At 59.6% G+C, this 27,540-nt stretch overlaps 5 protein-coding genes across 6 annotated transcripts; 3 read left to right on the top strand and 2 right to left on the bottom strand.

The window, feature by feature from the left end:
* The first annotated feature begins 940 nt into the window (after positions 1-940).
* On the top strand, positions 941-7,761 carry JDV02_007079 (uncharacterized protein). The gene is made up of 3 exons (XM_047988535.1): positions 941-5,748; positions 5,802-6,914; positions 6,977-7,761. Exons 1-3 carry the CDS (start codon positions 1,279-1,281, stop codon positions 7,091-7,093), a joined length of 5,700 nt encoding a protein of 1,899 aa, XP_047844533.1. The 5' UTR covers positions 941-1,278; the 3' UTR covers positions 7,094-7,761.
* Positions 7,762-8,039: 278 nt separating this feature from the next.
* JDV02_007078 (uncharacterized protein) lies at positions 8,040-10,713 on the top strand. Of its 2 annotated transcripts, XM_047988533.1 has the most exons (6): positions 8,040-8,543; positions 8,607-8,632; positions 8,700-9,011; positions 9,077-9,148; positions 9,219-9,906; positions 9,968-10,713. In XM_047988533.1, the coding sequence occupies exons 1-6, from the start codon at positions 8,455-8,457 to the stop codon at positions 10,425-10,427; spliced, it is 1,647 nt and encodes a 548-aa protein (XP_047844531.1). In that variant the 5' UTR covers positions 8,040-8,454; the 3' UTR covers positions 10,428-10,713. The 2 variants fall into 2 exon arrangements, with proteins under 2 accessions (XP_047844531.1, XP_047844532.1); XM_047988534.1 differs by having other exon boundaries at positions 8,040-8,632.
* Positions 10,634-12,042, bottom strand: PKR1 (SMK killer toxin resistance protein). The gene has a single exon (XM_047988532.1). The coding sequence runs from the start codon at positions 11,484-11,486 to the stop codon at positions 10,869-10,871; it is 618 nt and encodes a 205-aa protein (XP_047844530.1). The 5' UTR covers positions 11,487-12,042; the 3' UTR covers positions 10,634-10,868.
* A 9,445-nt stretch (positions 12,043-21,487) lies between these two features.
* On the top strand, positions 21,488-24,074 carry JDV02_007076 (uncharacterized protein; the record flags this gene model as incomplete). Its single annotated transcript, XM_047988531.1, has 4 exons — positions 21,488-21,492; positions 21,552-22,115; positions 22,179-22,235; positions 22,295-24,074. 4 exons carry the CDS (start codon positions 21,488-21,490, stop codon positions 22,620-22,622), a joined length of 954 nt encoding a protein of 317 aa, XP_047844529.1. The 3' UTR covers positions 22,623-24,074.
* A 587-nt stretch (positions 24,075-24,661) lies between these two features.
* JDV02_007075 (uncharacterized protein) lies at positions 24,662-25,150 on the bottom strand (the record flags this gene model as incomplete). The annotated part of the gene is made up of 2 exons (XM_047988530.1): positions 24,662-24,728; positions 24,846-25,150. The coding sequence occupies 2 exons, from the start codon at positions 25,148-25,150 to the stop codon at positions 24,662-24,664; spliced, it is 372 nt and encodes a 123-aa protein (XP_047844528.1).
* Between the last annotated feature and the right edge of the window lie 2,390 nt (positions 25,151-27,540).

Raw genomic sequence — 27,540 nt, 5'->3', positions numbered from 1 at the left:
TTAGTACGGAGCAGGCAGCGCACGGCTTCCGATGAGCTGTCGCACTCTCATCGCTGATCTTGGAGCGCACCGGGGGGTCCCTGGCCTCCCTGCCCCAGCCGCTGCCGCTGCCGCTGCCGATGCTTTCCAAGCTCCCGCGTAACCTCATCACGTTCAAAGTTTGGTTCGAGGGCAGGGGGGTTGCAGCTGTAGTCCGCCTTGTGCCTGTAGCTAGCATTAGGAATTCTAAATTTTCCCCTTGTGCATTTTTCTTCTTTGTGCGAGGCCCAGGCATTCTGGCCAGGAGAGCAGGGTGCTGCTGATGCCGCAGCTTGCTTTGCAGCTAAGGTAGCCTGGGGCCGAAGGTACCGGACGCCATGCGACGTTGGGGCCTTACCGGCTGCGCGCCGCCGTGTTAGCGTGCATCAACGCCTGCCCGCCGGCGCGCCGGGCGCCCACTAACAACAGAATAAGCAGCACCAGAAGGCTGGTCGCGTTGCTTGTGCCTACCAAAGCTTGCCAGCAGGCCGTCCAGTGCTTGCGCTTTGATTGACCACCCTATGTAGTATTTTAACTACTAAAGTTGAGTTCCTGCGCGTGGCCGAACCCTCGTCTCCGTCCGTTGGAAAGGCAGACGCCGCCCCTCATGCGTGCTTTCAACCTCAGTTGCGGATCCACTGGCACTTGGCCTTCCATTTCTTCTGCCAGAGGCACAGCAGCGCGCCGCACGGCACAGCGCGGGCAGGGCAGCACAGCACAATCGCACCTGGCACAGCAGCGCGCAACACATGGAGGCACACATCCACCACCGTAGGCAGGCCACAGAAACAGGAACAGGCACACCTCGGGCACTAAAACGCGCCCCCCCCCCCCCTTCCAAGGCGGCGCGGAGCACACCCCCCCCCCCCCCCCCTCCTCCCGTCCGACCCTCCTCCAGTCCATCGGTCCTCCTCTTCCATCGGGACCTCTGGAGTTCCTCTCCTCCAACAAACCACAAAGCACCCGCGCGACCTTGGTCTGCCCCGTCTCGCCCAATCCCATCCCCCGGCTGTCGCAACCTCGTCGTGCAACCAGAACCCCTCGAGGCCCCGACTCCAATCATCCGCCCTCGCCCTCTCCCGACCCTCGTCTGGCCGTCCGCCCGCACCGCCGCTCGCTCTCCTGCATCCGCCAACGCATTAACGCATCCATGCTCGCTGCTGCGGTTGGGGCCCTTGGTCGAGTCCCGCCCCGTCGCGACGCCCGACGAGCAGCCTGACGCATGTTCGTCTGGCACCCCGTCGTGGCCAGGTCGTCACCATGGATCCGGACCCGGATGTTGACCTCTTGACCCACGACGCCGTCCACGCCGCTGTCGTCGCTGCGGATGCTGCAGGCGGTGTTACTCCATCGTTTGACACCCATAGTCGCACTCACCACGCCTCCCCTCACCACCACCACCACCTCCTCCATACTTTCAATCACCGCCACTTCAACCTCGAACATCAAGACTACCCCCAGGGTCATCGCCACGACCTTGGCGTCGCCTACTACGACGACGAACCGAACGAGTTCCACCATGACACCGACCGTCTGAGCCCCGACCACTTTTACAGGAGTCATTCCCCAGACAGCGATCCTGACGCCATCCCCATGGCCTCATCTACCGTTGTCCGCCCTTCGCTGCGCTCAAACGGCGACGGCACCACCCCTCGTCATCCAACCCTCGCCGCCAACCGCACGCTTCCTCGATCAAACAACGTCCGCGCTGTCTCGAGTCCCGTCGACTCTCGCCAACCAGGTTCGAGCGCCTGGGCGACACCAAAGGGCAAGCCCAGCGTCAAAGATCTGAAGAAGAAGTTTGACCAAAACGGCGGCGTGTCATCCATACCGCGAGCGCCACTGCGTCCGGGGGCAACACCGCCACACCATGCGCCGACTGGCAAGGCCAACGCCGTTGCGACCGCGTATTCGGAGCTGCGGACTGGGGCGAGTGCAAGAGTGTCGTCTACGCAAGGCCGTAACGAGCATGCAGCAGCGCGGGGTCAACGGTCGCGGTTCGTCGCCGAGGATGCCGTCTCGAGCAATTCACAATCTTTCGCTAGCCGTATCGGCAAGCCTCGAAGCTTAGCCAACGGCAAGATGCCCGCTTCCAAATCCATGACACAACTGTCTCATGAAGACCCGCACCGACAACCTCAACTGCTGCAGCAGCCACCACAGCCACCGTCTCCGCCCGCGAACGCGCGGTCACACGGCCTTCTCTTCGGCGAGATTCTCCCCGACGAGCCAGATACAGCTGCTCTCGGCTTCGGAATTGATCGAGTACGGCCACAGCGGACCCCAGATTCGAGATGCTCGGCCGCAGCTCATAACCGCAGCTTCTCGGATCCCGAACTCGAGCCGCCCTCCCCGAGTACCTGGTATCGTCAAAACGCGACGGAACAAAACGTCATAGACGCGCCAAGAGTCCCTCCAGCCGGCCACAGCCGTTCGCAAAGCGATGCGGCTGCCTCTCACTCCGATGCTCCAACTCTCAACCTCCGGCAGCCGCTCGCCCAGTCTATCACCGTGCCCGCTGGTCTGGGTCAACCCAGCACCACCTCCAAATTGCCCGTCTCGATTCGGAAGCCAAACAGCCCTTCCCCTTCCAGCCCTACTTCGACTCGTTCTAGCTCCCCCACCGCAGTGAAGCGCTCACATGTCGCTGCAAGGACCTCTCGCGCCAAGACACCGACGCAACGTGCCACGGGTCGAAGGCCACCTCCACCAAGCCTCGGTGTTCCTAACAGCTCACGACTTCAGGCATATATAGCAGCCCCCCCGCCAGCACTGTCTCCACCGCTGCGGAGCTCGCGGCCCCGGCAAACCGTCTCTGCGGCCACGGGTTCGGGCTCCCGGGAGAAGGAAGCGGGCGGGGCTAAGGCTCGGGACCGCTTCAATCCTAATGGAACGGCAAAAGGCGGTGGCGAGACGGCTAGGCGCCGTAAGATCTCGATCGGGCCTATAGACTTTGAGCAGCGGCGGGAACACATCAGACTTGCTTATAGCAAGTCGATTCGTGAGAGCCAAGCACACGAGGCGAGAAGAGAAGCTGCCGAACGGAGGCAAAAAGATATGGAGAGTGCGGCAAAAGCCAAACCCAAGGCTGAAGGGGATGCTCGAAGGGCAGAGCCATCAGGCAGCTCGAGACCTCACAGCATTTCCGAACTACACGAGAGCCCACAGGACGGAGTCCCAGATCACGGCCCCGAGATTGGGTCGGCAACAACACCGCCTGCGAAGCAGACTGCGGAGACGTCTGCCCACGCCCCTATCCCACCCCTGGTCGTATCCACGGCCGAATCCCTGGAGTCGGCTCCCGCTGAGCCTGCAACTCCCGACATCGATTCGCCTACACTGGGGGTCCCTGGTAGCTTCCCCTCACTCAGCCCTCCTCAGCGCACAGAGAAACGACCACTTTCCATTCTATCGGCAACATCAGAGACAACCGAGTTCGATGGGGAGCCTCAGACTACTCCACCAACCCAAGCGCAGTCTCCACTCGAGGTTTCTGCCGCGGCTTTGGAACCAGAGCCCTCCCTCCCTAAGGCCCGTGCGGAATACCATTCTCCCTTCGAAGATGACGCGGACTTCCACGACACACCCGTTGCCCCAGAGCCGACCGTTTCAGCCAGTGACAATGTGTCTGATATTGTGGAGGCCAACGAGCACATCGTCCCTGGTGCGTTTACGGACGAGGCTGAGAATACCAATTTGACACTTCACACGCTAGCCTCTCATGGCACGACGGTCACAGTGGTACCAGCAACTGATGAAGCAGAGGCAGTCGACCCCGTGGCCGATACTGTGCCCTTTCCCCGGATGGACGTGCAGGATGATTCGGACTGTCAGTCCGAATCGGATGGAGCTCGTGGAGTCTACAGCGCTCCGCCTGATGACGACGCGGCGACGGATGCTTGCACCGAGGAAACCGACGAACATGACAGGGTCGCATTGCTTCGCCCGGACTTTGGGTATGTGGATCAGCTCTCGTCGCATCGCACGTCCACATGTGCCTCGTCGGACGCAGACGTCGGCCAGTTCGACGACGATATGTCGTCAAATGAGATCAACTCGTCCAACCTGACGGTACCTCAATCGAGCACGCAACACGACAGGCTGAGCCGGCAGTCTGCGTGGACAGACTACTCCGTTGGCAGCACGGACCCTTCAGATGTCGCAAGATCCACGATGCACAGCCAGGAAGAGTCTCCTGTTTTTGGTCACGTCACCATCTTCGAGTCCATGACGACTGCGCGCGAGAGCCTCTCATCCTATCGCGCCAACCAGTACGTGTCGGACACGCGGGATGCCGCTGACTCAACGAGGTCTTCGTTGCATTTCGGTAATCACCAGCTTCCAGAGCTGGACACCGGAGGGGGATTCTCTATCCCTTACCTGTCTACTACGCCTGACCCAGCGTTGACATATCTTCCATCGCCAAGCCATGAGCCCCCGGCAGTACCGAGCTCGGCGCTTGGCTCGGCGCTCAATTCGAGAACGTCGAGTGTATTCTACGATCAGTCGCAGTTCAGCAGCACACTGATCAACTCTGAGCGAGGGAGTGACGAGTATCTGGCCCAAACGGAAACCCCGCAGTCCATGGAGCCTGCAGAACAACTCTTCGGTAGCCGCACAACCGTCGAGAGCGACGTCAAATCTTCACTCCAAGAACCAGACGAGCCCAGCGGCAAGGAGCGTCACCGACTCGTACAACGGCGAAACGTCATCAAAGAGCTGGTCGACACCGAGGCCGTCTTCGTTCGCGATATGAACATCGTCGAAGAGATATACAAAGGCACTGCAGAGGCTTGTCCGAAGCTGGACAGCAAGACTGTCAAGCTCATATTTCGCAACAGCGACGAGATTATCGATTTTCACACGGCTTTTCTCGCACAGCTCAAGGATGCCGTCGCGCCTGTATACATGCCCAAGGGTGGGCGGACGCCTACGCTGAGGGAAGACTCCAGCATATTGTCGGACAATAGCCAGCGGAACTCTACAGACCCCAGCGATGTCAAGGACCGTGCGACATTGCTCGGGTCTGCGTTCCAGACCAACCTGGAGAAAATGAAGGCTGCTCACGAGGGCTTCCTACGCAACAGCGATCAAGCCGCCAAGCGCTTGATACAGATTCAGCAGGACGCAACCGTCAAGGTGTGGTTGAACGAGTGTAACGAAGTAGCAAAGGACTTGACGGCGGCGTGGGACTTGGACTCGCTCCTCATCAAGCCCATGCAGCGCATCACCAAGTATCCAAACCTCATTATCACCTTGCTGCAGCACACCCCGCAAGACCATCCCGATAGAGAGTCGCTCATGGCTGCCAAAGACGCACTGGAAACAGCCATCATTGAGATCAACAAGACCAAGAAGAACTTTGAGTTGGTCGGACAGATCGTCGGCAGGAAGAGGAAGGAGTCGGACGTCAGAGCGGGATTCGCAAGAGCCTTTGGCAAGAAGGTCGACAAGCTTCAAGCACCGAATAGCCGCGTGCCGGAGGATGTCGAGTATGCGAAGCTAAACGAAAGATTCGGCGACGACTATTTACGTCTACAGGTTGTCCTCCGCGACGTGGAATTCTACACGAGACAGGTATCGGCGTACGTGCACGAGTTCCTTCAGTACATGTCATCGATCGAGCTCGTCATGCGACTGCAACCCGGCAGCTATCCCGAGCTGGAGAGCAAATGGGTGCAATTCAACATCTCGGTCCGCGACTTGGAGAAGGTTGCACTAGAAGACCATGTAAGTCATGACTGCAACGCTGCTACGTCCATTTTCCATGCTGACTGCCGAAGCTCGCCCAAGTCCGCAAGCACGTCATTGAGCCGTTTGAGCACGTTATCAAGGCCTATGGCAACCCGTCGTTGGCCATGAAGAAGCGCCAGAAGCGCCGTCTGGACTACGAGCGCTCCGAGCTACTAAAGCGGGCAGGAAAATCAGTCGACCCCAAGCTAAAGGAGCTCGTGGAGCAATATGAGGCCCTCAATGACACGCTCAAGAAGGAGCTGCCAATGCTTTCCTCTCTTACTGAGCGGGTTGGGAACATCTGCCTCGGAAACTTTGTCAACATCCAGGCCAGCTGGTACGGAACGTGGAGGGACAAGATGAAGACGGTGCTCAGCGACAGTCCTGAGATGCCCGAGCTCGACGAGGTGGTGGCGACGTTTCAGCGCGACTTCCCCTATGCCCACGAGCAGGTGACAAGTATTAGCATCCTGAATCCCGCGAAATGGGGTATTTGGGCCAGGAACTCCCAATCAACGACGACAAGCCTGGATGACTCGACGCTCAGGTCGCGATCCCGACCCTCGGACGTTGAGACGCGCGATGGGGAGGTCTCGACGATCAGTGACACGGCACCGAGCTTGCCTTCGACCGACTTTGGCCGGCGCCGAAGCGGGTCGCTGACGGGCAGCACAGGGCTCGGAAACGGCTCGATGCCTAATCCGCACCAATATTACTATCGCGACTACTACTCTGGTCTCCAGTCACAGCAAGGGAGCTTCGCCTCACCCAAGTCTCCGGAGTTGGCGGGCAGCTCGCGGTCGGCGGGAGGAACGGGGGCGACGTCGACGCGACCAAGCACGGGCCGCAGCTTCGACTCGGCGGGGGTGCAGAGGCAGAGCTTGGAGTCGAGCCAGGCGCCCAGACGAGACTCGACAACGACGTACAACTCGAGCCACCAACCGCAAGAGAGTCGTAGGTTCTCCAATCTCTTCCACTCGGCTCTGCCGCTACCGGACGGGGCCGAGGAGAGCCAGCGGTCATCAAGGGCGTCATCGCGCGAGAGGAGGCGTGCGTCGGATGGATATAATATCCTCTGGCTGGCGGCGTCGCTCTTCGAGTTCAATATTGCGACGACCAAGCACGAGGCGGGGTATCCCTACCTGACGTATCAGGCGGGCGAGGTGAGTAGCCAAGGGAATGGATCCAAGCTGGCGATGGTTGCATGTTTGCTGACAAAAGGCAGATATTCGACGTGATTGCGGAAAAGGGTGAGCTCTGGTTGGCGAAGAACCAGGACGACCCGATGGACCAAGTTGGATGGATCTGGTCCAAGCACTTTGCAAAGCTAGCCGATTCATGACAGCGCGACTTGAAACTTGACACGACGGGCGTTGGCGCTTGGACGGGAAAAAGTACCACAAAGACAAAGACAGAGAGACCGAGCAGGTCAAGGCATCATACAAAGATGATTGTACAAACAGCAGCAGGGGGGAGGGAGCTCGGCGTTGAGATGGCAATGAGCGGGATTTCGAGCCCCAATTTGGCTTCTGCCCAGGAGGCATGACGGACTGGCGGGCGAGCGAGGACTGACTGCTTTGCTTCGAGCGGCAAGGATTTGTTGACGGTGCCTCGCACGGAGGAGACTTTGCCCGCGTCCCGGCCGCTTCAAATGTTGCTCGATACGGGTGTTGGTCTCTCCGCGAGGCTGATACGCAACCGGTTTAAGGAGACTCAGGACACGAGGGACATGGTTGCGGGCGTTGACGACAGCAGGCGATGGCGAAAAACATCACGGCTGCGGCGTCCCTACACGAGAGGAGGAGACGCTAGCCAGGTCTTTGCCCCCTTTTATTTCCTTTTTCTTGTTCAAGATACCACCAATTTTGTACAGCAGCAGAGCGCTGGTTGATAGGAGTGTTGCAACGCGGTGGTGCTGTAGACGAGCCACTTCATTTATCTATTGACGTGTAGCCGCGCGAGACAGTCGTGCTCTGCATTGCAACGTTTTGCAAGTAGCCCCGTATATTGTATACAAAATAACGTACATACGTGCCTCTTTCCTTGAGTTTGAGAGTGCGTGTTGGAGGTGAGGCCGGATCTACAGTCGCGACTCCAGCCAGGTACATACAGGCCCCACCCACCCATGTGGAGGGCAGTGGCTGTCCCGAGTTTAGGTCTCCATGCATGAATGGACGCTGCAGAGCAAGCAAGGGGCCCCCCAAAGCGCAGGGACCCACCATAGCTCCAGCTGGCCTCCGTCACTCATCACGCTCCTCCATTAAGACGCCTATACTGTACACTGTACACCTATCCCACCTCACGTCGAGCAAGACGCGACAGTGCTCCTCCTACAACGCATGACGTTCCCAATTAATGTGGTTTCACCAGCTCATCATTGCCTAAAGGCCCCTTCATAGCCGTCAGATTGTCGCCTCCGGCATCAATTGCCCCTCTTCGCACTCCCAAAAGGCAGTCGGCAAGTGAGGAAGCCTCCCTCTGGCCCGAAACGTTGCGCATTCTCGACACCTCAGCTCGCTGCCCGCTCCTCCACCCTCACGACGCGACGCCCTGTTTCCCGACGCAGAGGCAGTTCCCGCCAAGACACGTACGATACGAGCACCGTGCCGATCGACGCATGCAACATCACAATCGGCTTCTCGAACGATAGGCGCGAACCCGCGGCGGAGCCGGACCTGCCCTCGGGGTATTCCCCCCTTCGCCATGGCGACGCTCGTGGGGTCGGCGTCCATCAAGGGCAGCACCGAGACGGTGCGCATGGTGCTGCTGACCTTTGCGACGATTGGCATCACGTGCGTATTCCAGCTGGCCATGATGTGACACGGTTGTATATTGACCGCGAGGGGTGCTCACAGCTTCACATGGGGCATTGAGATGACGTGTACGTGGACCTGTCCCCCCGAGAACATGTGCTACGAAAGGATGGCTGCTGATTGAGTCAAGTCCAGACTGCACGCCGTACCTCTTGAATCTCGGGCTGACCAAGAGCAACACATCCCTGATATGGATCGCCGGCCCGCTGTCGGGCCTAGTTGTCCAGCCCATCGCGGGCGTCATCGCCGACGAGAACACGTCTAAATGGGGCCGCAGGAGGCCGCTCATGGTTGTCAGCGCCGTCATCGTCGCTTTGAGTCTGCTGGTGCTTGGATTCACGCGCGAGCTCGTGGGTCTCGTCTTTGCCGGCGGCGAGAACGCGAGTAGGCCGACCATATTCTTGGCCGTGGTAGCCTTATACGTCGTCGACTTTGCCATCAACGTCGGTGCGTTGAGCCCTGCCTGACCCTCGAGATGGCTCTCTGTCTCTCGCGCTAAACAGGCTTCCTAGTCATGTCGTGCTCCAGGAGCCTCATTGTCGACACGCTCCCACTCGAGATGCAACAGACAGGCGCGGCATGGGGTATGTGTAGCGCCAGGGTCCTGCGTCGTCATCATGCGTATTGGAGTGCTGACTTTGATGTTTCGTGCAGCCAGCCGCATGTCTTCCATCGGCCATATGATCGGCTATGCAGCCGGATCCATCGACCTCGTCCAGATGCTGGGCACCACCTTGGGCAGTTCCCAGTTCCAGCAGCTCACTGTCATCGCCGCCCTCGCCATCCTCGGCTCCACGGCCGTTACCTGCTGGGCCGTAACGGAGAAGGTGCTCGTCATGCCCAAAGGGGCCACTCAGGCCAAGGGCATCATGCAGGTGCTGAGGCAGATCTGGTCCACGGTGCGGCACCTCCCGCCGCGCGTGCAGGCCATCTGCTGGGCCCAGTTCTGGTCCTGGATCGGCTGGTTCCCCTTTCTCTTCTACAACACGACGTGGCTAGGTGAGACGTACTTCCGCTACGACGCGCCGCCCGAGGCCCGACAGTCCAAGGACGCGCTCGGCGACATGGGCCGCATCGGCAGCACGTCGCTGTTCGTCTACTCGTGCGTCACCTTTATCGGCGCATTTGCGCTGCCACTGCTGGTCAGGTCCCCTGACGAGGGGGGCTTCACGCAACGTCCACCGCAGGCGATTGCAGGGTTCGTCAAGAAGCTCAACGAGAAGAAGCCCGATCTCCTGACGACGTGGATATGCGGCCACCTGCTCTTCGCCGCCGCCATGTCGTTTGCGCCGTTTGCGAGGAGCTTCCGCTTTGCGACGTTTCTTGTGTGCCTTTGCGGACTGTAAGTTCCGAACATCTCTTGATTTGGTCGCCCAGAGCTAATATGTTGGGCATGCGGAAAGGCCATGGACTATCGCCATGTGGGCGCCATCAGCCCTCCTCGGCGTCGAAGTCAACCGGCTCAGCGGTGGAGGTGAGGACGGCGCCGCGTACCGCCGACTGTCGGACGAGCCGGGCATAGAACTCCCCAACACCGGCGACGCCGCTGTGCTCCTGGAGGACCCGATGGCCGGTGCAGACGCCGCCGACGTCGCGTCCACGGCGGAGCTATCGGGCGTCTACTTTGGCATCCTCAACATCTACACCACGCTGCCGCAGTTCTGCGGCACCTTTATTGCGACCATAGTGTTCTCGCTGCTGGAGCCGGGGAAGAGCCCTGAGCTGTCAGGCGACGGCGGCGGCGGCTCTGCAGACTCGGGACGGGAGGCGAGCGGCCCCAACGCCATCGCCGTGTGCCTGTTCATCGGCGCCATGAGCACAGTGGTGGCGGCCTTTGCCACTCACAAGCTCAGGCATCTATGAGAAGGGAGGGAGGGGGGTTTGCTACGGAACAGCGTGGTGTGTTAGAATAGATTGTTGCGGACACGGGAAATCTCGGTCTAGATCAGAGCCCGGTCGGGCCGGGTCAAGGGGGCGTTTGGGGATTTGCGACATTTGTTCCCGTGTAGCGCGGCTTCGCTGCGTGTTCATCTTGGATACGGGGGGATAATGTGACGAGACGCGAGAGTCTCTTGATGATCACGGTCTGATATCGGGCACTACTGAACTCGCGCCTGTGACAGCCATGTGCAGATGCGGCACCCACGTGTGCTCCCACGCTTCGACGCAGGTACGCGCTCCAAGCATTCAGGGGTATCTCCGCGCCTCTGTTTTCCGCGTGCATCTCCAAACGACTTGGCCTTGACGGTAGCTTAGTTCTGCGCGCCGACCTCTCCTTGCTCTATATACATACTGTACTCTACTTTATTCATCCTGGCTCTTGCCCTCGCGCTCGCTCCCAGACACCTTCTCCCACTCATCCTCGGTGCTCGCGCTCGACTGCGTCCCCGAGGGCGACACGCCGCCCGCCACGGGGGCCGGGACCCTCTGCCTGAGCTCCGCGCTCGTCTGCTGATCCCTCCTGGGGCTTGCGGCGGCGGCACTGGCGGCAGCCTTGGTGCCGCCCCTCGTGCGCGCCCTCCCCGTCTCGACCTCTGTGTCGCTGCTATCGTCCACGCCGCCGGCGCCGGCGTCCCTCTTCCTGTCCGTCCTGTCGTCGTTGCTGCCGCCGCCGCCGCCGCGCCACCTCTTATCCTTGTCGCCGTCCTTCTTCTTCTCCTTTTTCTCCCCCTCGTCGTCCTGGCGGCGCTTCTGCTCGCGCTGCACGACGGCCAGCTCCGCGGCGAACCAGTTGACGGCCCACCAGAGGCCCGCGCAGAGGACGGACAGGACGACGCAGTGCAGGCTGCCGGTGGCGTAGAGCATGGCGGCGAGGACGAGCTGCAGCGCGGCGAAGGAGGCGTTTGCGGCGCGGAGGAGGGGCGGCGTGGGGCCTGGGGTGAAGATGGACTCCCACAGGTCGGTAACGAAGGAGGACGCCATGACGGCTGTGTTGCTGCGGGTTGGCTTGGCCCTCTTTTGCGTATTTTATATATATTTTTTTCCCTCGCTTTCTTTTTGCGCTTGCGCTCGCAACGTGTCTTTCTTGCTGTTACTGTTGCTGTTGGTAGTGGTAGTGGTTGGTGGTGAAGGTGTTGTTTTCGGATAGTAGTCGTTCCTTGTGGGAGTGGGGTTTCCGCCGGTCTTTGCACCTGTGGGCGCTGTTGCTCTTCGTCGTTTCTGTTCGTCGCGCAACACGCTGGGCGTGGTTCGTCGGTCGTGATTTGGGGCGGTTAATAGCGCGCGCGCGCGCGTTGGTGACGGAGGCGCCGTGCGCTCTTGCTCGGCTCAGACTCGGGTCGGCGGCGGCTCGAGGACGGACTGAGGGGACGCAAGATCGGGAGGTCGCAAAAGAGTTGCAGATGCACGAGGTTGGATGGGAAGACGAATATGTGCCTGCGACGATGACGGGCGGCGGCGTCGCTCTGGCCAGACGACAGCGACGACGACGACAGCTGGTCGTTTCGTTGTAAAGGAGGGAAAACAGCCTGAGGTCCGGGTCCGCGCCTCTTCCCGCCGTTAGGTACTTCGTACCTACTAGTAGTGAGGAACGTCGTTGGCGCCTTATAGTAGCCTTTTCCGCGCTGGGTGGGCGCCCGAGCTGCCTGCTCGCGCCTGGCGTTCCACTGTACTGGTACCTGGGTACTAACGCTACCTACCAGGCGCAAGTACAGTAGGCAAGGAAGGTAGTGGCCGCTGAGGACAAGGTGTGAATGTACATTGCCCCCACTGTGCTTCGCATAATGGAGCGGGACCCCACGTCATCAGGAAAGCTATCAGTCGTCAGCCGGCGCGGGCCGCGACTGCCGCCAAAGCCAAAGAAAGCCCCACGACGAACACAAAGAGGTAAGAGAACTGGACGGCACGCTGGGACCACGTTGGCTTTTCCAGGCAAAGGAAATTTTATTTACTAGCACTACACGTCGGTATCGCTGTGTGGGAGGTATTTGGTACGAGGGCGTAGTGGTGGTGGCGAAAATAAATAAATAAATAATAAATGGGTGTAGGGTAGGTGGGTTGGACGCACGGATTATCCAGGCACAACGATGTCGACATGGTACTCGGGCAGCCACGAGAGCCTTTTCCTACATAGTAAGATACAATGCCGCAGCCTGCGACGAGTTGTCCTCCCTCCAATGTCCCTCATGAATAGCTGGATCCGTCGCAAAACATCACGCGCGGGTCCTCGGTCAACAGTCACCAGGCATCAACGGCTGCCAGAGCCTGTCTTTGCCATGGGTCCAAACTCGTCAGAGGCATCTGAAAGCGGAGTTGTGTGCTTTAGAAGCGCACATCAGGAACAACGTGCCCCATGAAGGCAGTGGCCGCCCTTACACCATGGCCCATCGAATCCGTTGGCCATGTCACACTTTCCCACCTTGAAGCAGAGGCGGTGCCTCTGCGGCTGCCTGGTTGTTCGCTCATACCCGGCCGGGCCATTCGAGCAACTGGTCCGCAGCGGAACTCCTTGACAAAGACTGGCCTTCATCGCACTCACAAACGTTCGGTTTCTGGCTTGCAGCACCAGTGCGAACCAATCTTATCCGAAACAGCGACTCCGCGACAAGAGATGCCGTCCCTACTCGCCAGAAGATCCGCGTAGTTTGCTTCAGGGGTGGCCTCGAAGGCATGACGGGACAAGAGGCGCGATAACTCTCACGCACTATATCACGTCGAGCAGTCATCGTCTGTTGTAGTTGCGGCAAGGCTCGCGCCCATCAGAACCGTTACAAGACAATTTGTCAGTGCTGATACATCCGTCTTGCCGGTCGATCTCCGTCTCGCTGTGGAGGGCGGCGGGTCCTCGGTACGGGCTGTGCTTTCCAGGTGCAGCATCGTCACCTGTCTCACTGCCGATCTGAGCTTTTCGAGTGCGTTGAGCCGCATGCTTCCCCCTGGTCGAGGTGAACCTTGCGCCCACGCGCGTGCCATGTGTGCCATTCTCACCGTCTGCGTCTCCTTCTTGCTGGAGAACGAATACTTGGCCCCGCTTCTTGCATCAGCTCAAGTTGTTGGGGGCAGGGTGAGATTCTAGCGCCCATCGGGGACCTGCAGGCCGCGTCGTGAGAGCGCATACCTGCTTTGGTTTGCTCAGCAGACCTCTCAGCTGAATAGCGACCGAGCTTGAAACCTAATCCGTCTGACGCTACGACAGGGGCCGCTGGATCGTGTCCTTCGTGTCCGCTCACCACCTCTCCAAGGTCCAAGTCGAGTCTTCCAGGTCGTTCCATTTCGGATTGCAGTCAGCAACAGCACTGCCATCAAGGCCAGTCTTCTGCGAACCATGAAGGAGCGTGAAGCAGTATGGTCAAGTGAGCTGCGGGCGCAGCCGTCGCCGTCGTGCTGTAGCGAGTCGCTGAGCGTCCATCTTTCCTCCAAGATACGGCGACGCGAATAAGCCGTCTTTGGATGCGCCCCAGGGCGTTCGTTCCACGTCCCCACGTCGCCGCACTGTATCCATCAATGTACGAAATCGCGTAACCTTCAGCCGAGTCTGACGCATACCGAGAACTTGCTCACTAGCCAACCCCAATGAGCCCGAGACGTGCATCGCTTCCATCTATCCATCGCGAGCGGACGCCCAACATGGTCACCCGCGCCTTCAGCGCTCATGCAAACTTCTGGGGGCACCCGCACAAGTCGCTGCGGTTCAACGCAGGCTCCCATGTTCCTGGCTCCTGACGGCTGAGCTGACACCGCGGAGCTCATATTAGCAGCCACTCAGAGTCTGTAACTCTGTATGGTTCTCGACAGTCCTAGGAAGCAAACCATACTCGTACCGTTCGTGAACTATGCGCCGTGAGGAAGATCGGCGGAGCAGCTTTCCATCGGTAAAGCCCAGAGCGCTTAACAATGTGTCGAGCTCTCCTTGTGCTTTTCTGAGACCTGAGAGCGGTTTGGGACACTCCTCCGAGAGGTCGGTGCGTATGAAGCCGGGTCCCGCCTTTCTTCCCAACACAATCGCGCAACGGTCAACTCCCCAGCCTGCCCCTTGGCTGAACGGAGCAGCATTCGATGGCCTCACGAGACAAGATACCTCCCCGATCCCGCCGTGTAGGCAGCCTGAACGGAACTAGAGTAGATCGCCTGGTCTCGCCACCAAACAGAAGTGGCGCACCTTCTGATGCCGCTCCGGGCGGCGCTCGAGGAACATGTGATGCGAGGGAGCATGGATGCACGATGGGGTGAACATTCCAAGCCTAAGGCTCGAGCCCTCCGATCCCTGATGCCGAAGCTGGTGCTGCCCGAAGTTATGCAGCCTCGGTCAAGGAGCTTCCGAGGGCGGCTTGGGTAGCTAGACTCAAGCGTCAGAAGTTGGGGGCGAGCTTCTCCAGCTCCAGGTTGGATGGCTGGGTAGCGGTGTGGTGAGCACACCAGCAAATCGTCCTTCTAGGGCACCACGGTAGTACCTGAAGGATTGGCATCCCTGGCTACCACCTCGTAGTCAGACAGAGCAGAGCCACGAGAGAAGATGTCTTCCGCTGTGCGCAGAGAGCGGAATCACTGTGGCAAACTGAATTGCTGTCCGTCCCCGTCGCCTTGATGTACGGAGCATGTTGCCACCAAGACGCCATATGCCGTTCAGGGTGACTTGGCTAACACCCGCGTATACCCGCTCCCCTACTAGGAAGATGACATGACGAGAGCTTCTAGTAGATCGAACCGAGACATCGACCAAAGACTTCTGTTGCCTAGAGTGGCCAGTCATGGGTACTGGCGGATGCCATAGCTTGGCTGAAGAAGTTGGAAAGCGGGTCACTGCTATCACTTTTGTCGCAATCCAGTGAATCCACAGCCAGCGGTTTTCTTTTGCCGCAGGTTTCGGCCTTGCTTTGGACGTACCTACTCTAGAAGCTCGTGGCACTGTGAGCACGTCAGAAACAGTACAGGAAATTCGTGTCACGGATTCGTCTTCAACGTACTTCGTACCTTTGCCGCGAAGCGGGTAACCCCCACCACGAAGAGGCGAGACTCTTTTTGGTTCGCTTCGAGGGAGAAAGAGAGATACGGAGAAGGCATATTCGGCGCACGATATTAGTGCGAACATTCGAGGCAGGTCGAGCAGGACATCAGACTTGGGTTGCGCGAAGTTTGGGGTGGCGGGACCTTGCCGAAGGCTTCACCTGAATCTACCTGCGCCGGGTTGGAGTGGGCCCAACCACGCACATACGCCTTGCGGTCTCGAGAAGAGACTCTCTCTGGACAGACACAGGGGTGGACGCCAGAGGGGAGCCACGTCCCAGGCTCGGGCACTCGGAGCCGAAGCGTGGCATCGACCAAAGGGCCAGGGTTGTACGCTAATACCTAAGCGTAATCGCCATCGGTGGGTGGGCGACAGGCAAGCATTGCGGGTTGCTGGGGCGTGTGGGGGTTACTCGAAGCCATCTCTGGCCAAGCAGAGTGTGAACCTTCGCTTCTCTTGGCACGTTCGAATTCGGCAGTGATGGGTTTCGGCCCTGCTTGTTGCTGGCGCTGCTGTGCTGGGCATCGAGGAGTGTCTTTTCTGGCCTGGCGTGGGGTGGCGCGCACATGGGCTAATTAGTTAGTCTCGGGTGGGCCAGAACACGCCTGGCCTGCCTACCCTACCATCCTACCACACGATATACCTGCACCCGGAGAGTGCAGGGTGGACACTTTGGGTGGGGGTTCCTCCCGTAGGGCTACGCTAGAATCGGTGTCCTTGTGAGGATCTTCAGGATTCAGCGCTCCCGTGTGTCTAGTGCGGGCCTGGGATGGATTTCCCCAGCGTGAAGGCTGTCAACCAGCCGCGGGGTATCGTCAGACACGAGTCCTCGATGGGCCCGTGACGGGGACACAGCAAGTGCCGCGCGGCTACCTCTGTATGAACGATGCTCATACAGACACCATCGGAGGCCCGACAACCAGAGCACCTCGCTGCCGAGAAGCGCGGACCGACGGGCCCACGTCGGGGTGAGCAAGTCTTGGACAGCACGATCCCGACCCTTTCCTGCGTTGGCTCGCCGAGAGCTCATGAAAGCGCGTCGTGGTTCTCGTCCAGGCGAGCCAGCGTGACCACAACTATTGAGCCGTCGAAGGGACGGCCTCGCTGAACTTCCGATGGGGGGCACATCTGACTGTCCGACTTGCATCGGACTTCACTCTGGCTTGGACGAAGCATGCGACTCTCATCAGCGCCTGAAGACCAGTCAGCAGTACTAACAGTCGAATTGCCAATTTTGATTCGTGCCGGCTTCTGTCGAGACAAGGCCACCGTCAGTAAAACCCGTCGACGGTGTCTTTCGCAAACGCCCGCTGCATCTTCATAACACTATAAGAGCCCCCAGCCGAGGAAGGAAGCAATTCGCCGTGGACAACCACATGGCGTCGAGCAACGTGTAGATCCTTGTCCCATAGGCGTGTGGTTCGTTGTCATGGCTATTGGCGGAGGGGCCGCGTTCCGGGGCTGGAACTGCATTCGCGGATCCAGGCATCGTACACGCGCTTCGGAGTGCCGTGTCGACAGCTTTGTCCCTGCACCCCCAAGGCCTTTTAGGGACCGTGTGCTTGAAGACAGCCCAGACTCGACCAGAGGTCCAAGTCCAGGAGGGGGGGAGGGCGCCCCTTCCAGCGTAAATAGGTTGCTAGCGACAGCCGGGCGAGCCGACGTGGATAGGCTTGGTATCTTCCGATTGGGGCTGTCGTGCGGCGCCATGCTGTATGAAGTACTCCAAGGGCCATTGATCCACGCCAATGACCTTTTGTCAGAGCTTTCTCTGATCCTGGCAGCTCGCCCCCCACCCACCACTGCGGACAAACCTCTGCCGCGTTTACTTCGATTTGATGCCTACATTGGATCGATTAGACGCCGTCTCTCTCATCGCTTTCCAGGTATTGAGGAATAACACTGCCTGCATGGTGACACAGACGTACAATGAAGTCATTGTGGTAATGGTCACCTGCTGACGGCATATTCTCCTGCGCCTCGACCCAGCAGGGCATTGCTCTGGCTATTCGTTGTTGCTCTCTTCCTCGGACTCCTCCTGTACCTACGTACCTTCAGCTGGTCATTCCATCGGACAGCTTGCCTAGAAAGTCCCACGAGTCTTGAGGCAATAGTCGGGCGGGTTGAAGAAGATCTTCAACAGCCGAGGGGCTCATCAGCAAAGTCCCGAACCCGGGCTCGAGCGTTGTTGCACGATGTGGACCATTTCACCTCCAACAACGAGACGCCGCCAGCCCGCGGGTGTCGCCAGTGTGACAGGCCTCGTTGGGCCGTGGCAATGCGGAGACGATTATTATGTGTGTCGGCATCCCAGTCGCGGTCGCTACGTATGCATGAGCCGGGCCGGGCTCGGTGCGGTTGGTGCCAAGTAGACGAGCCAATGCTGAACATATGTCAGAGGGTGCTGCAGGGCCTCGGCTTATGATTGGTAGTGGTCAAGAAGAATGAGGTCAGAGAGGTGGTTGGGCCGTCAATCGCGTGCATGTCAACGAAGCGGGGTGTTGGTGATAGTACCTGTAGAAGACATAACGGCATCCGGAGCATGGACCATAGCGCACCTCAAGGGGTAGGGAGTAACTACCTCATAGGTGTATGAGAGGGGAGAGAGAGAGGGAGGGGGGACGTGTCCGGAATTGGGGAGGGGGATGGAGAGGGAGTGAGTGAGTGAGGCCGCAGCAGGTCGCGCTTTCCTGCATGGGCCAACGATGGACAGGGAGGGAGGCAGGCAGGAGAAGGAGGAGGCAGGCGCAACCGCCACACAAGCTTCCACGGACATGTTTCCCCATCCGCTTGTGTTGAGTTCCATGAGGTGCAGGGCCCCAGCCGGGCAGAAGAAAGTCCTGATGAGCCTGCCAGTGCCTCACAATCCCAACTTGAGTTTGCCCCTTCTTTCGCAACGTATTTTACCTTACCTCCCTATGCGGCGCTCATCGCCACATGGCGGCGCGCCGAACGGCTCGTCTCGTCAGGTCGACGCAAAAGCGCGGCCGGCCGTTCAGTAAGCGGCCTGGGCTGCTACAGACGGCCGGCAGGCCAAGCTAACGGCCACGCGAGCTCTCGGATACGCCGACTCTTGCCTCCTGGTATCAAACGCCCGCCGATGCACGGGTTCCACAAATTGCTTTCTCTGTGTCACCTTGGGACCACCAGCTCGGACGAGAGAGCGTGTCCTCGCGACGCGATACCACCCACCTTGGATGCTTGGGTGCTGCAGGCCACCAGATACATACGCATGCTGGGCCTTGGTGGGGAACTTGCCACGAGGTCAGTATGTATCTGGAAACGAACGACAGTCCATCCGTTCCTCGCTCGACGATGGCATGGCACCCACGAGCATGGTCCCTGGACTGGCTGCCCGCATCAGCCAACCTGGTCTCGCTCTGACCTGACCCTGCTGCCATCAACTCAAGACTGCCAGCCAAACCCCACAGCCTTTGGGCCCGCCGTCAGGGACCAGCAGAGAAGGCGTGCCACAGATTGCAACCACTAGATTCGCGTACCGGTCCGCTGTGGTACTAGTAGGCGCGGGGTCGGAAGCGTACGCACAGATCCCACGCCGGCCCTCCAGGGCATGCTGAAGAAATACTGGCCGGCAACGGCGCGCTCGACCTAGCCTACCTATACCTCGGGTCAGTGTGGCCAACTACGCGCGGGATGGGGCGTCAATGTTGACCAACACCGCCGACTCGTCACAGGCCACCCTTCCCACAGCGGATTGATAAGTCGTTTGATGTGGTTGCAACGCCCCCGTCGAGGAAGACTACCCAACACTTCCGTCACTGCGGCCGTTCGCTTGAACTGTCAGAGACAGTGCAACGCCAGCTGTGGCCTTCGGCAAGGAGGGAGGCAGGAACACCACCACTACGAGCACCAGCGACAGCGGTCGTGGCAGCACTTCGTCGTCATCCCCTCCCACCAAAGAGGGGCGCTAAACATCCACCAGGTGGCAGGGATCCGAATCCTTTGTTCGTGACAAGCAGCGTTTGCGCACGTTCCGGGGCCAGGACAGAAGCACAACAACCTGGGTGTTCTTCATCGCAGCAAGCACGATTCCCATGTGCCAAAAAAAAAAAAACCATCGGTCCCGTACGGCCGCCAAACACCAAACTTGCCAGAAACGTTGCCAAACAGCTGCAGCAACAGCACGAAGTCGTTGCCGAAGCCCCCCGATGTTGTTCGCATCATACCCATGACCCCCGCGGCTCGACCATAAAGAAACTCAAATAGACGTGGCACACGAGAGAGCGACAGTGGAGAGCACAAAGAGAGAGAGAGGTAAGGCGAGCTGACCGATTTTCAGTGGCTCAGCTCACTCCCCAGCGTGGAATTGGGAAGTGGTCCCGGGTGTGGCCACCACATTAGCCTCCCGCGGAGGCGCCGACTAGCCCAGCCTTGGTTTGAAGTCGAGCTTTCGGCTCTCGTCGTCTCACGCACCTCGGGGCCACAATGAATGTCGCACCCCCTTACTGCACACACCCACCCTACCTGAGGCTTTCGTGCTCGACTCTCCACTGAGCGAGCTCACGCTTCTGCTGTGCCTCTTCGACTTTTCCCTAGTCGAGCCGGACGGCGCCGTGGGTCTCCTGGGTTTTCCTGGAGCACCATGCCCTTGGCACCGCCCTTGTCGTCAGAAGCGCGGGCTATGGTGGGCCGGAAATGCTGGAGCCTGGAGCCTGGAGCCTATCGATCCCTCCCCCCGGCCGCACCATCGTGGACGTCGTCCAGACAAGACAGGCAGGCCGAAGTGTCAAGTGGCATGTGCTAGCCGCTTCTGCTCCCTGCGGTTGCGCGCTGATGATTTCCCGGAAGACGACAAGGACGGTACAACGGGCCCAGGGCTTTGGATTCCGGCGACCCTCCGTGCCGGGTAACTTTCATCACGCTCACGCCACGCACACGAGGCCAGAGACGCAGGGAGACGGCCTTGTTATACTGTATCGTACCTCCACCCCGTGCCCACTCTCGCTGACGACATGCCCCAAGAGACGATACCCCCGGCCCTCCTTTACTTCTCCAGTGGCTTCATCGCTGGTGTGGGTATTGCTTCCCCTGCAACCCTGCCGCCAGTCTCCCAGCATGCAGTCAACAGGCCCTGTCCAGCCTGTGCTTGGTCTCGTTCATACCAGTCCCTTGCCCACCGTCCCAACCGCACTCTGCCTAGCCTGCTCGACCCATACCCTCCTGTCGTTGTATCTCACTTTCTCGGGCGGCAGTTTTAGTCCCTCTTCATCCCGCTGCCCCTTCGTCATGGTCCTGGCGTCTACTTGTACATGTGCAAGACTAAGCTGTGAAGAACTCCACCTGTTCCTTGCCATCTTTACCTCATATAAGTTGGGCTGCCCTGTTCCGGATTGCGGCTCTGGTGAACATCTTCACAGATTGTTCTCTCGGGACTTGAACACATCTTCAGCGGCGTGTAGCCTCTCTTGTTCCCCAGGCAGAACGTGCCATACAAATAACGGCCGTATCTCCTTCGTCCCAACCAAGTCTGGTCCTGAAAGCTTCGGTCATTACAAGGAAGCCACACCCGCGACCGTACGCCTTTCTATCCCTACCGCCCCGTAAGTCCACCACATATCTATGGGACGCATTTTGGGCGTGATTGCTGGCAACGGAGTATGACCGGATTTGCTCACGTTCTGATAGGCCGGTCGTTGGGTATCGTGGCTCTCTAGCATTGGACTGCCGCGACATCGACAGTGGTTTGCATACTCAGCACCTTGTGCCCAAGTCTGATACAGTTCCCGCCGCCAAAAGCCGTCCCCAGCTTGCCGCCTATCATCAGCGCTGGCTGCTTACCTACCCACACCACTTTTCTCAGTCATCAGGCTGTGCTTGACTATTTTAAGGCGAAGTTCCGTGGTCGTTGATAGAGACGTCCAACATAAAGAAGTTTGGCGCCAACTTTCGGGCCTCACTAGATCCTGGACTCTGGACGAACAGATTGCTCCTAGGTGGCCAGCTCCTACTAGCTGCAAGCATGAGGTACGATAGCATCGTACTTGCAAAGCTAACCCTGATCGTATTGACTGACCAGATCTTAGTGCCGTCGCTATGCCATTTGATTCGACGTTTACCATGGGTCCAAGGCCGACGTTTACTTGGCCAGGTAGGAGTTCCTATCAGCGTCTCTCAAGAGCCTCGCAGCAACGAATGTTGACGACGGTGGCAGGTCCCCTCGACACTGGCTCAACGAGCAGCAACAGCATTCTCGGCACGGATCTGAATTCGATCATCAGTGGATCTGAGCCCAGCATGACTCCTCCGAGCGAAACAAAGTCACTCGCCTCGAGTCCTCCTCGGACAACCATGACTCCAGAACTGCAGGAGCTGAAACGCCAAAGGGACCAGGTCCGACGAGATTCAAAAATGTCTGCTCGATTCCGGCGGGCTGAAAGCAACTCGTACACAACGTCGCCGCCAATGTCTATGGGCGAGGTGTCCAATACCATCAGCCTTCCCGTGTACACCACAGCCCCGTCGTCGGTGCCCTTGATGGCAGCACCAGCGGGAGCGCTTGGGAGTGCGCCATTTTTGCAACCGTACAACCCGAACCTGGCGGACCAGTCTCAGAGTAGCGGAATGTTTTCATCAGCGTATCAGCCTCTGTAAGGCGACTCGCAAGCCAAACATCTTCGCGGCCACCTTCAAAGCTAACAAGCTGTGAACAGACAACACGGCTACGGCGTTGCAATGGAGTACCCGCCTAGCTACGCGGGAGAGTTTGCGTGAGTAGAATGAAAGTGCAGATTTCCTTCGTCACTTGCCTAACATGAATGGTACTTAGCCCCCGAGCTTCTTCGATAACGGTACCCCAAGATGCTGGGATGCTATATCCGATGCAATCAGTCGCGGTGCCGCCCACCACAACCCAAGCTAGCCAGGAGGGTGGTCACGTTCGGGTTGTGCAGAGCCGACCAAAGCCTCGTTGTTGGGAACATGGATGCAATGGACGGCAATTCTCTACATTCAGCAATCTGCTACGACACCAGCGCGAGAAGTCAGGACAGGCCGCAAAAGCATCGTGCCCGAATTGCGGTGCCGAGTTTACGAGAACGACGGCGCGCAACGGGCACTTGTTACACGACAAGTGCAAGCAGCGCCGAAAGACGTGATGAGACACTGCAGCACGAGGGGAGCCCACATGCGCTCGCGCGCGCGCGCGCGGTTGTCAGCCTCAGACATCGATGCGGCACAGCCGCCATGCATTCGGTCCCGACGGGGACGGGGACCAGGGTCGTTTTCGCAAGCCTTAGGATCGGCAGCAGCGGTCTCGGTCTTGCTGACCGAACTACGTTCCATTCAGCCCATCCATGTCACGAGGGCTTCATCTTGCCCATGGTCTTGAGCTGCTTTGAGTCCGACAAGATATGGGCACTGTATCAACATCATCATTAGGGACCTTGGGAGTTCCACGGAATGGCGCATTGCTTTCAGAGTGGCATCGGGCCGAGACAGAACATACGATGCGGTCGTCGCGCGCCGCCTGAATATGGTTAGAGGGAGCGGTCCCCAGCAAGGGCAGGTGGACGGAGTGGATCCTTTGATTTCTTTGTGCGAAGCGAGCTGGTGTTCTTCTACCTACCCAACTGTATGCTGACAGCAGAGACGACTCGACGACGGCGGGGTATGGGAGGCGTTGGAGTTCTTTTTTTGGCCCCTTCGGGATAGGGTCGCAAACCAAATTCTCGATAGTTTCTTCTTTGCCGGTGCCGAGACGACCGACATTCTTGGGGCTTTCACAGTGTTGTGATCCCGGCTGGCAATAATGGCTAGTCGTACGCTGGAATACTACGCTGCGATGGATGCCACAACTGTATTCGATCGTGGGCTAATAGCGGTGGCTAGTACGAAGTACGTCTGCAGCGACTGATCCCCACATGGGGTCTTCGGACACCTAGTGGTCGCACGACCCACGGACGCGCGCGAAACGGGAACGCACGGTGAGCTCGCTGCCAAGCATCACCTGCGCTACGCTACGCTGTGCTGTGCTGTGCTATGCGGTGCTGTGCTGTGCTGCGCTGCGCTGCGCTACGCTGCGCTGCTCCGGCGGATGTCAGGCCAACGAACAACATGCCTCTGGATTTCAGACAGCCGCCGAGACTAGGTACGGCGCCCGTAGCGGCGGGTATTCTGCCATGTTGTACGACGGCCCAACGCCCAGCACAGCCTGCGCCATTGGTGGGCGTCATACTCGCGCGGCCTAGTCTGCGAATAGCATGAGCGTGTACAACCTTGTGAGGGCCACGACGGGTTGGCCCAACAGAGCAGGACGCGGCGGGCATACATAGACGCATGACGTCTGGCAGGGTGGCGGCGGTGATGGTGGTGGTGGTGGAGGTGCGAGTCCAGTCCCCTCATACAGCAAGTGCATTTGCTCTGATGGATCCCATATCAGACCAAAACCAGTCAGGCCAGGCGCAGGAGTAGGCGCAGGAGTAGGCGCAGGCGCAGGCCCAGCCAGCATTGAGCATCGGGCTAGTAGCCTGAGGATGGGCGCCGGGTTGGGCGTGTGTCGGAAACATGCCGAGGACGGGATCCAGGCGGAAGCGGAGACGGGAGGGAGGACGGCGGACGGGGGCCACGGGGTGGGATGGGTGAGCAGCCCGGCCAAGGCCAGAATGAGGGGTGTGCCCGTGGTCCGATGCCCCAGATAGTTTGCAAGACGTGCCAAATGGTCAAGTAATGGACCATTTGACGTCCGGTCGACACGGGCGCTGCTCCGGACGCATGGCATCATCCGTTGGCGCAAGAGGCACGGCTGGCTCCCCAGGTCGATCGACGTCCAAGGGCGGCACAGCCCACACGCAAATAGCATGGGGGGAGGTTGCTACTCGCACGCCCAGGGTTTGCCCGGCCCTGCCCTGGGCCTTGCCTGCCCGTGAGGGGGGCCAAAAGACTGAGCCCGCTAATCAAGATGTCGATTGTCCAGCAAGGTGGATGGCAAGCGTGGCGCGATACTATCCCAAGCCAGGCGAGGCCAGGCGAGGCCAGGGGACGGGCCACGGGGTTGATGGTGTGGACGATTGACTAAGACAGGGCATCCCGAGCAGAGGCGCGATTTGTGGTCCCATATTCCCGTCGATCACTCGTGGCCCGCAAGCTCAAGCTCCCGACCCTCCTCGGCGTGCCGGATGCAAGAATACCATTCGCCTCATGGAGGAGAATGCGGCGAGACTGACCTTTTCAGCACTGACCGGCTCGGCTCGACGGATGAATGCCTGGATAAGTACATCAATCAGCGCGTGCCAGAGACATATGTGCAGGTTCGGATGGCGTTCACTGTCTGCGTCCGTCGAGAAACAAAGAAAGCCAGATGCCGGACTAGTATGACAAACCTCGGTGCCATCGACCCCAGGTCAAGAAAAGGCTCACGCGGAGGGCCAAGGCTGTTTGGGGGCGATCGCGGACGGAGGGTGATCGCGGGCGCCATGGACGAAGCAAAGGAAGCTTCTACATCAGCCGTCGTCAGCACTACTACGTAGGTGCAAGAGTGTGGCGCGCCGCCACCGCCGCCGCGGGCGGTCAAAACGTTCTGGAAGCCAAGGCCTTCCTGTGCGAGACGTGAGCCTGAGACAGCGCCTTCCCTGTGCGACCCTGAGGTGCGCGCCTCGTCAAGGACAGCTGAGAGGGAAACGCCCATGAGGTGAGTGAGACACGTCCCCAGAGCGCGGACGGACAAGCCAAATATTATTCCTGCAATGAGAGCAAGCGCATCAAACGGAGCACCTCATCCACGAGGTACGTACTGGTAGCATCAAAGATCTGACGGATCCTGGGGGGGCCAGCCAGGCACAGCGACCTTCCATGGGCGCAAAAGCTTGGGACCGCCCGAATCTCGCGGCGCATGATTCTGATCCCACACAACTGCCGTGAAACAAGAAGTCGCCCCCTGGCCTCGAGGACCACACGATGGCGCTGCCCGCGGTCTACGGCGTGCCACATTAGTCCCATGCGCTGCGCTCTAGAGTATCGCAGATGCTGCTCAAGGTGAGGTATGAATTTATGCCGCTTTGTTTTGCCACGCGCCACAGCTTACGCCGCGGTAACGACACCAGCGTTGCCAGATCAGTCAGTCAGAATGATCCGCTGTATTGGGCAATTCGTGACTCGGGTGCTACCAAATCTCACCCACTGTCGTAATTCGACCGTCTCAGGCCTGGATGCATCATGTCGACGGCTTTTGGGGGCCGCGCGCTGGCCAGTCAGTCCGGCCAGCCTCAAGAGCCGGAGCACAGGCGGTGGTGCTTCGTCTTTGCGGCCAGCGCTAGGTCAGACAGGAAAGTGGGAAGATGGAGGGCAGCTACCCCCACGGTTGTCGAATCGTCGCCTATGCCAGTCCGGGAAGGGAGCTTGCTTGTGAAGAGCTTGCGAACTGCTCGCAAGTACACGGTGAGTGGCGCGAGCCTCAATACATCCCCTGACGTCGCTCCAGGGGAACGGGGGGAGAAAGGGGGGGGGGCGTGAGTGGGATGTCGGATGGCACAGGCGGGAAGCCTAAGGGGGGTTTGGTCAGTGGGGCCGGCGGGACAGAGGGTGGGCAGCGCTGCGGTTCAGTATCTGGTTGACGAAGCGAGGATCCATGACATCTTTTGGCCCCGACAGTGAACAAGTGGGCTGCCAATCTGGCTTGACAGCAGGGCAAGCCCACTCGCCCGGTGGCACCGACGACGCCCCATCGTCTCGGGTCCATCAATCTTCCCGAGAGCGTCGCAGACAGGAGATGGAAACCACACGACTCGTGTGCGCTGGCTCGCCCGGGACTCGCATGGTCCCCCGAGTGCCGGAAAGGTCCAGGAGGAAGAGGAGGGGCTCGTCTGGGCCCAGGGGAACGGGATGGATTCCCGCAACATCCCCCCCCGGCCAGTGCCGTGTGTGACTGGGCCCGCGTGTCTTGCCAGGGCACGCCCGCCTGGTTGCGTTGATGTGCGTCCTCGTCGTACACGGGCGCTCTCGGTCGTCGAGGGAAGCAAGAAGCTCCAGGGCGTGCTGGGGGGTTGCATCCCTGCCCACGGGGACGCCGACGCAACGGGGAGACTGATGCCTCCGTGCCTTGGGGTAGTCTGGCGCTGGCTCTTTGGCGCAGACGCTCCCGCCGAGACTCTGCCGACGACGACTGGGGTGACGTGCTGATCGTAGTCGTTCTGGTGACGGGGCATCTGTCCGGAGCTGGCTTGCAGCATTGGTAAACTGCGACAGTACCGCACCAGGACCGTCGATGCGGTGTGCTGCGTGCAGAGAGAGGTTCGTGGAGGCGAGCGGTGCAGGAACAGACGATGTCTCAACTACACCAGGCAGGCGAGAGTTCACGATCATGCAGCCATTGCCTCTCCACTGTTCATGACACGGAGCGAGTGCAACGCTGCCATGCCTCGACGCCCACGGTCTGGGGGAGCACGCACGTGTCGGCGTGCTTGAGTCGACGTCGCCTTGGGAGGAACGGTAGGGGTACGGTAGGGTCGACGACCGAGAGAGAAGCGCCAGTAGTTAGTTAGGGGACCGCAGCTTGCCTTTGATATGACCTCCCTGCAATAGCAGCGAAAAGGGGCTGTGCTCGGTCGCTGGCCTGCAGATACTATTATGACGGCCACGAGTGGCCATGGGCCGTCGTCATGCACGCGGGGCCAGGCCGCGTGTGGTGGTGTCATGCGAGTCTGAGGCCTGGGATGCTAGGTTTGGGAAGGGGAGAAGGGAAGGGGTGGTGGTGGCCAGGAAGCCCGAGGGAGATGATGGACAGACTGGAGCCCAGCTAATACCGGCTCCGTGCAATCTAAGGCAAGTCGCTTGGGCAGGCAGGCAGGCAGGCAGCCCAGGGTCTGTGCACTTTGGGCATGTGCAGTACTAAGGTACCCGTCCTGGCTGGGCTTCAGTGCCATGCCATGCCAGCGCCAGGTCCAGCGCCAGCAGGGGCAAGGTAGGCCGGGGGGGTACGATGCACGTCTCGCAGTGACGGGAAAGTGGACTGATTTGACCGTGGTGGCGGTTCCGACCCCCCGGGAGGGACGGGAGCGCTGGTCCGTCGCCCGGGCGTGC

Source organism: Purpureocillium takamizusanense, chromosome 6 (genome assembly GCF_022605165.1).
Source record: "Purpureocillium takamizusanense chromosome 6, complete sequence".
Classification (NCBI taxonomy): Eukaryota; Fungi; Ascomycota; class Sordariomycetes; order Hypocreales; family Ophiocordycipitaceae; genus Purpureocillium; species Purpureocillium takamizusanense.
The sequence above is the reverse complement of the archived record's forward strand: the minus strand, read 5'-3'. Positions and strand labels throughout refer to the sequence as shown.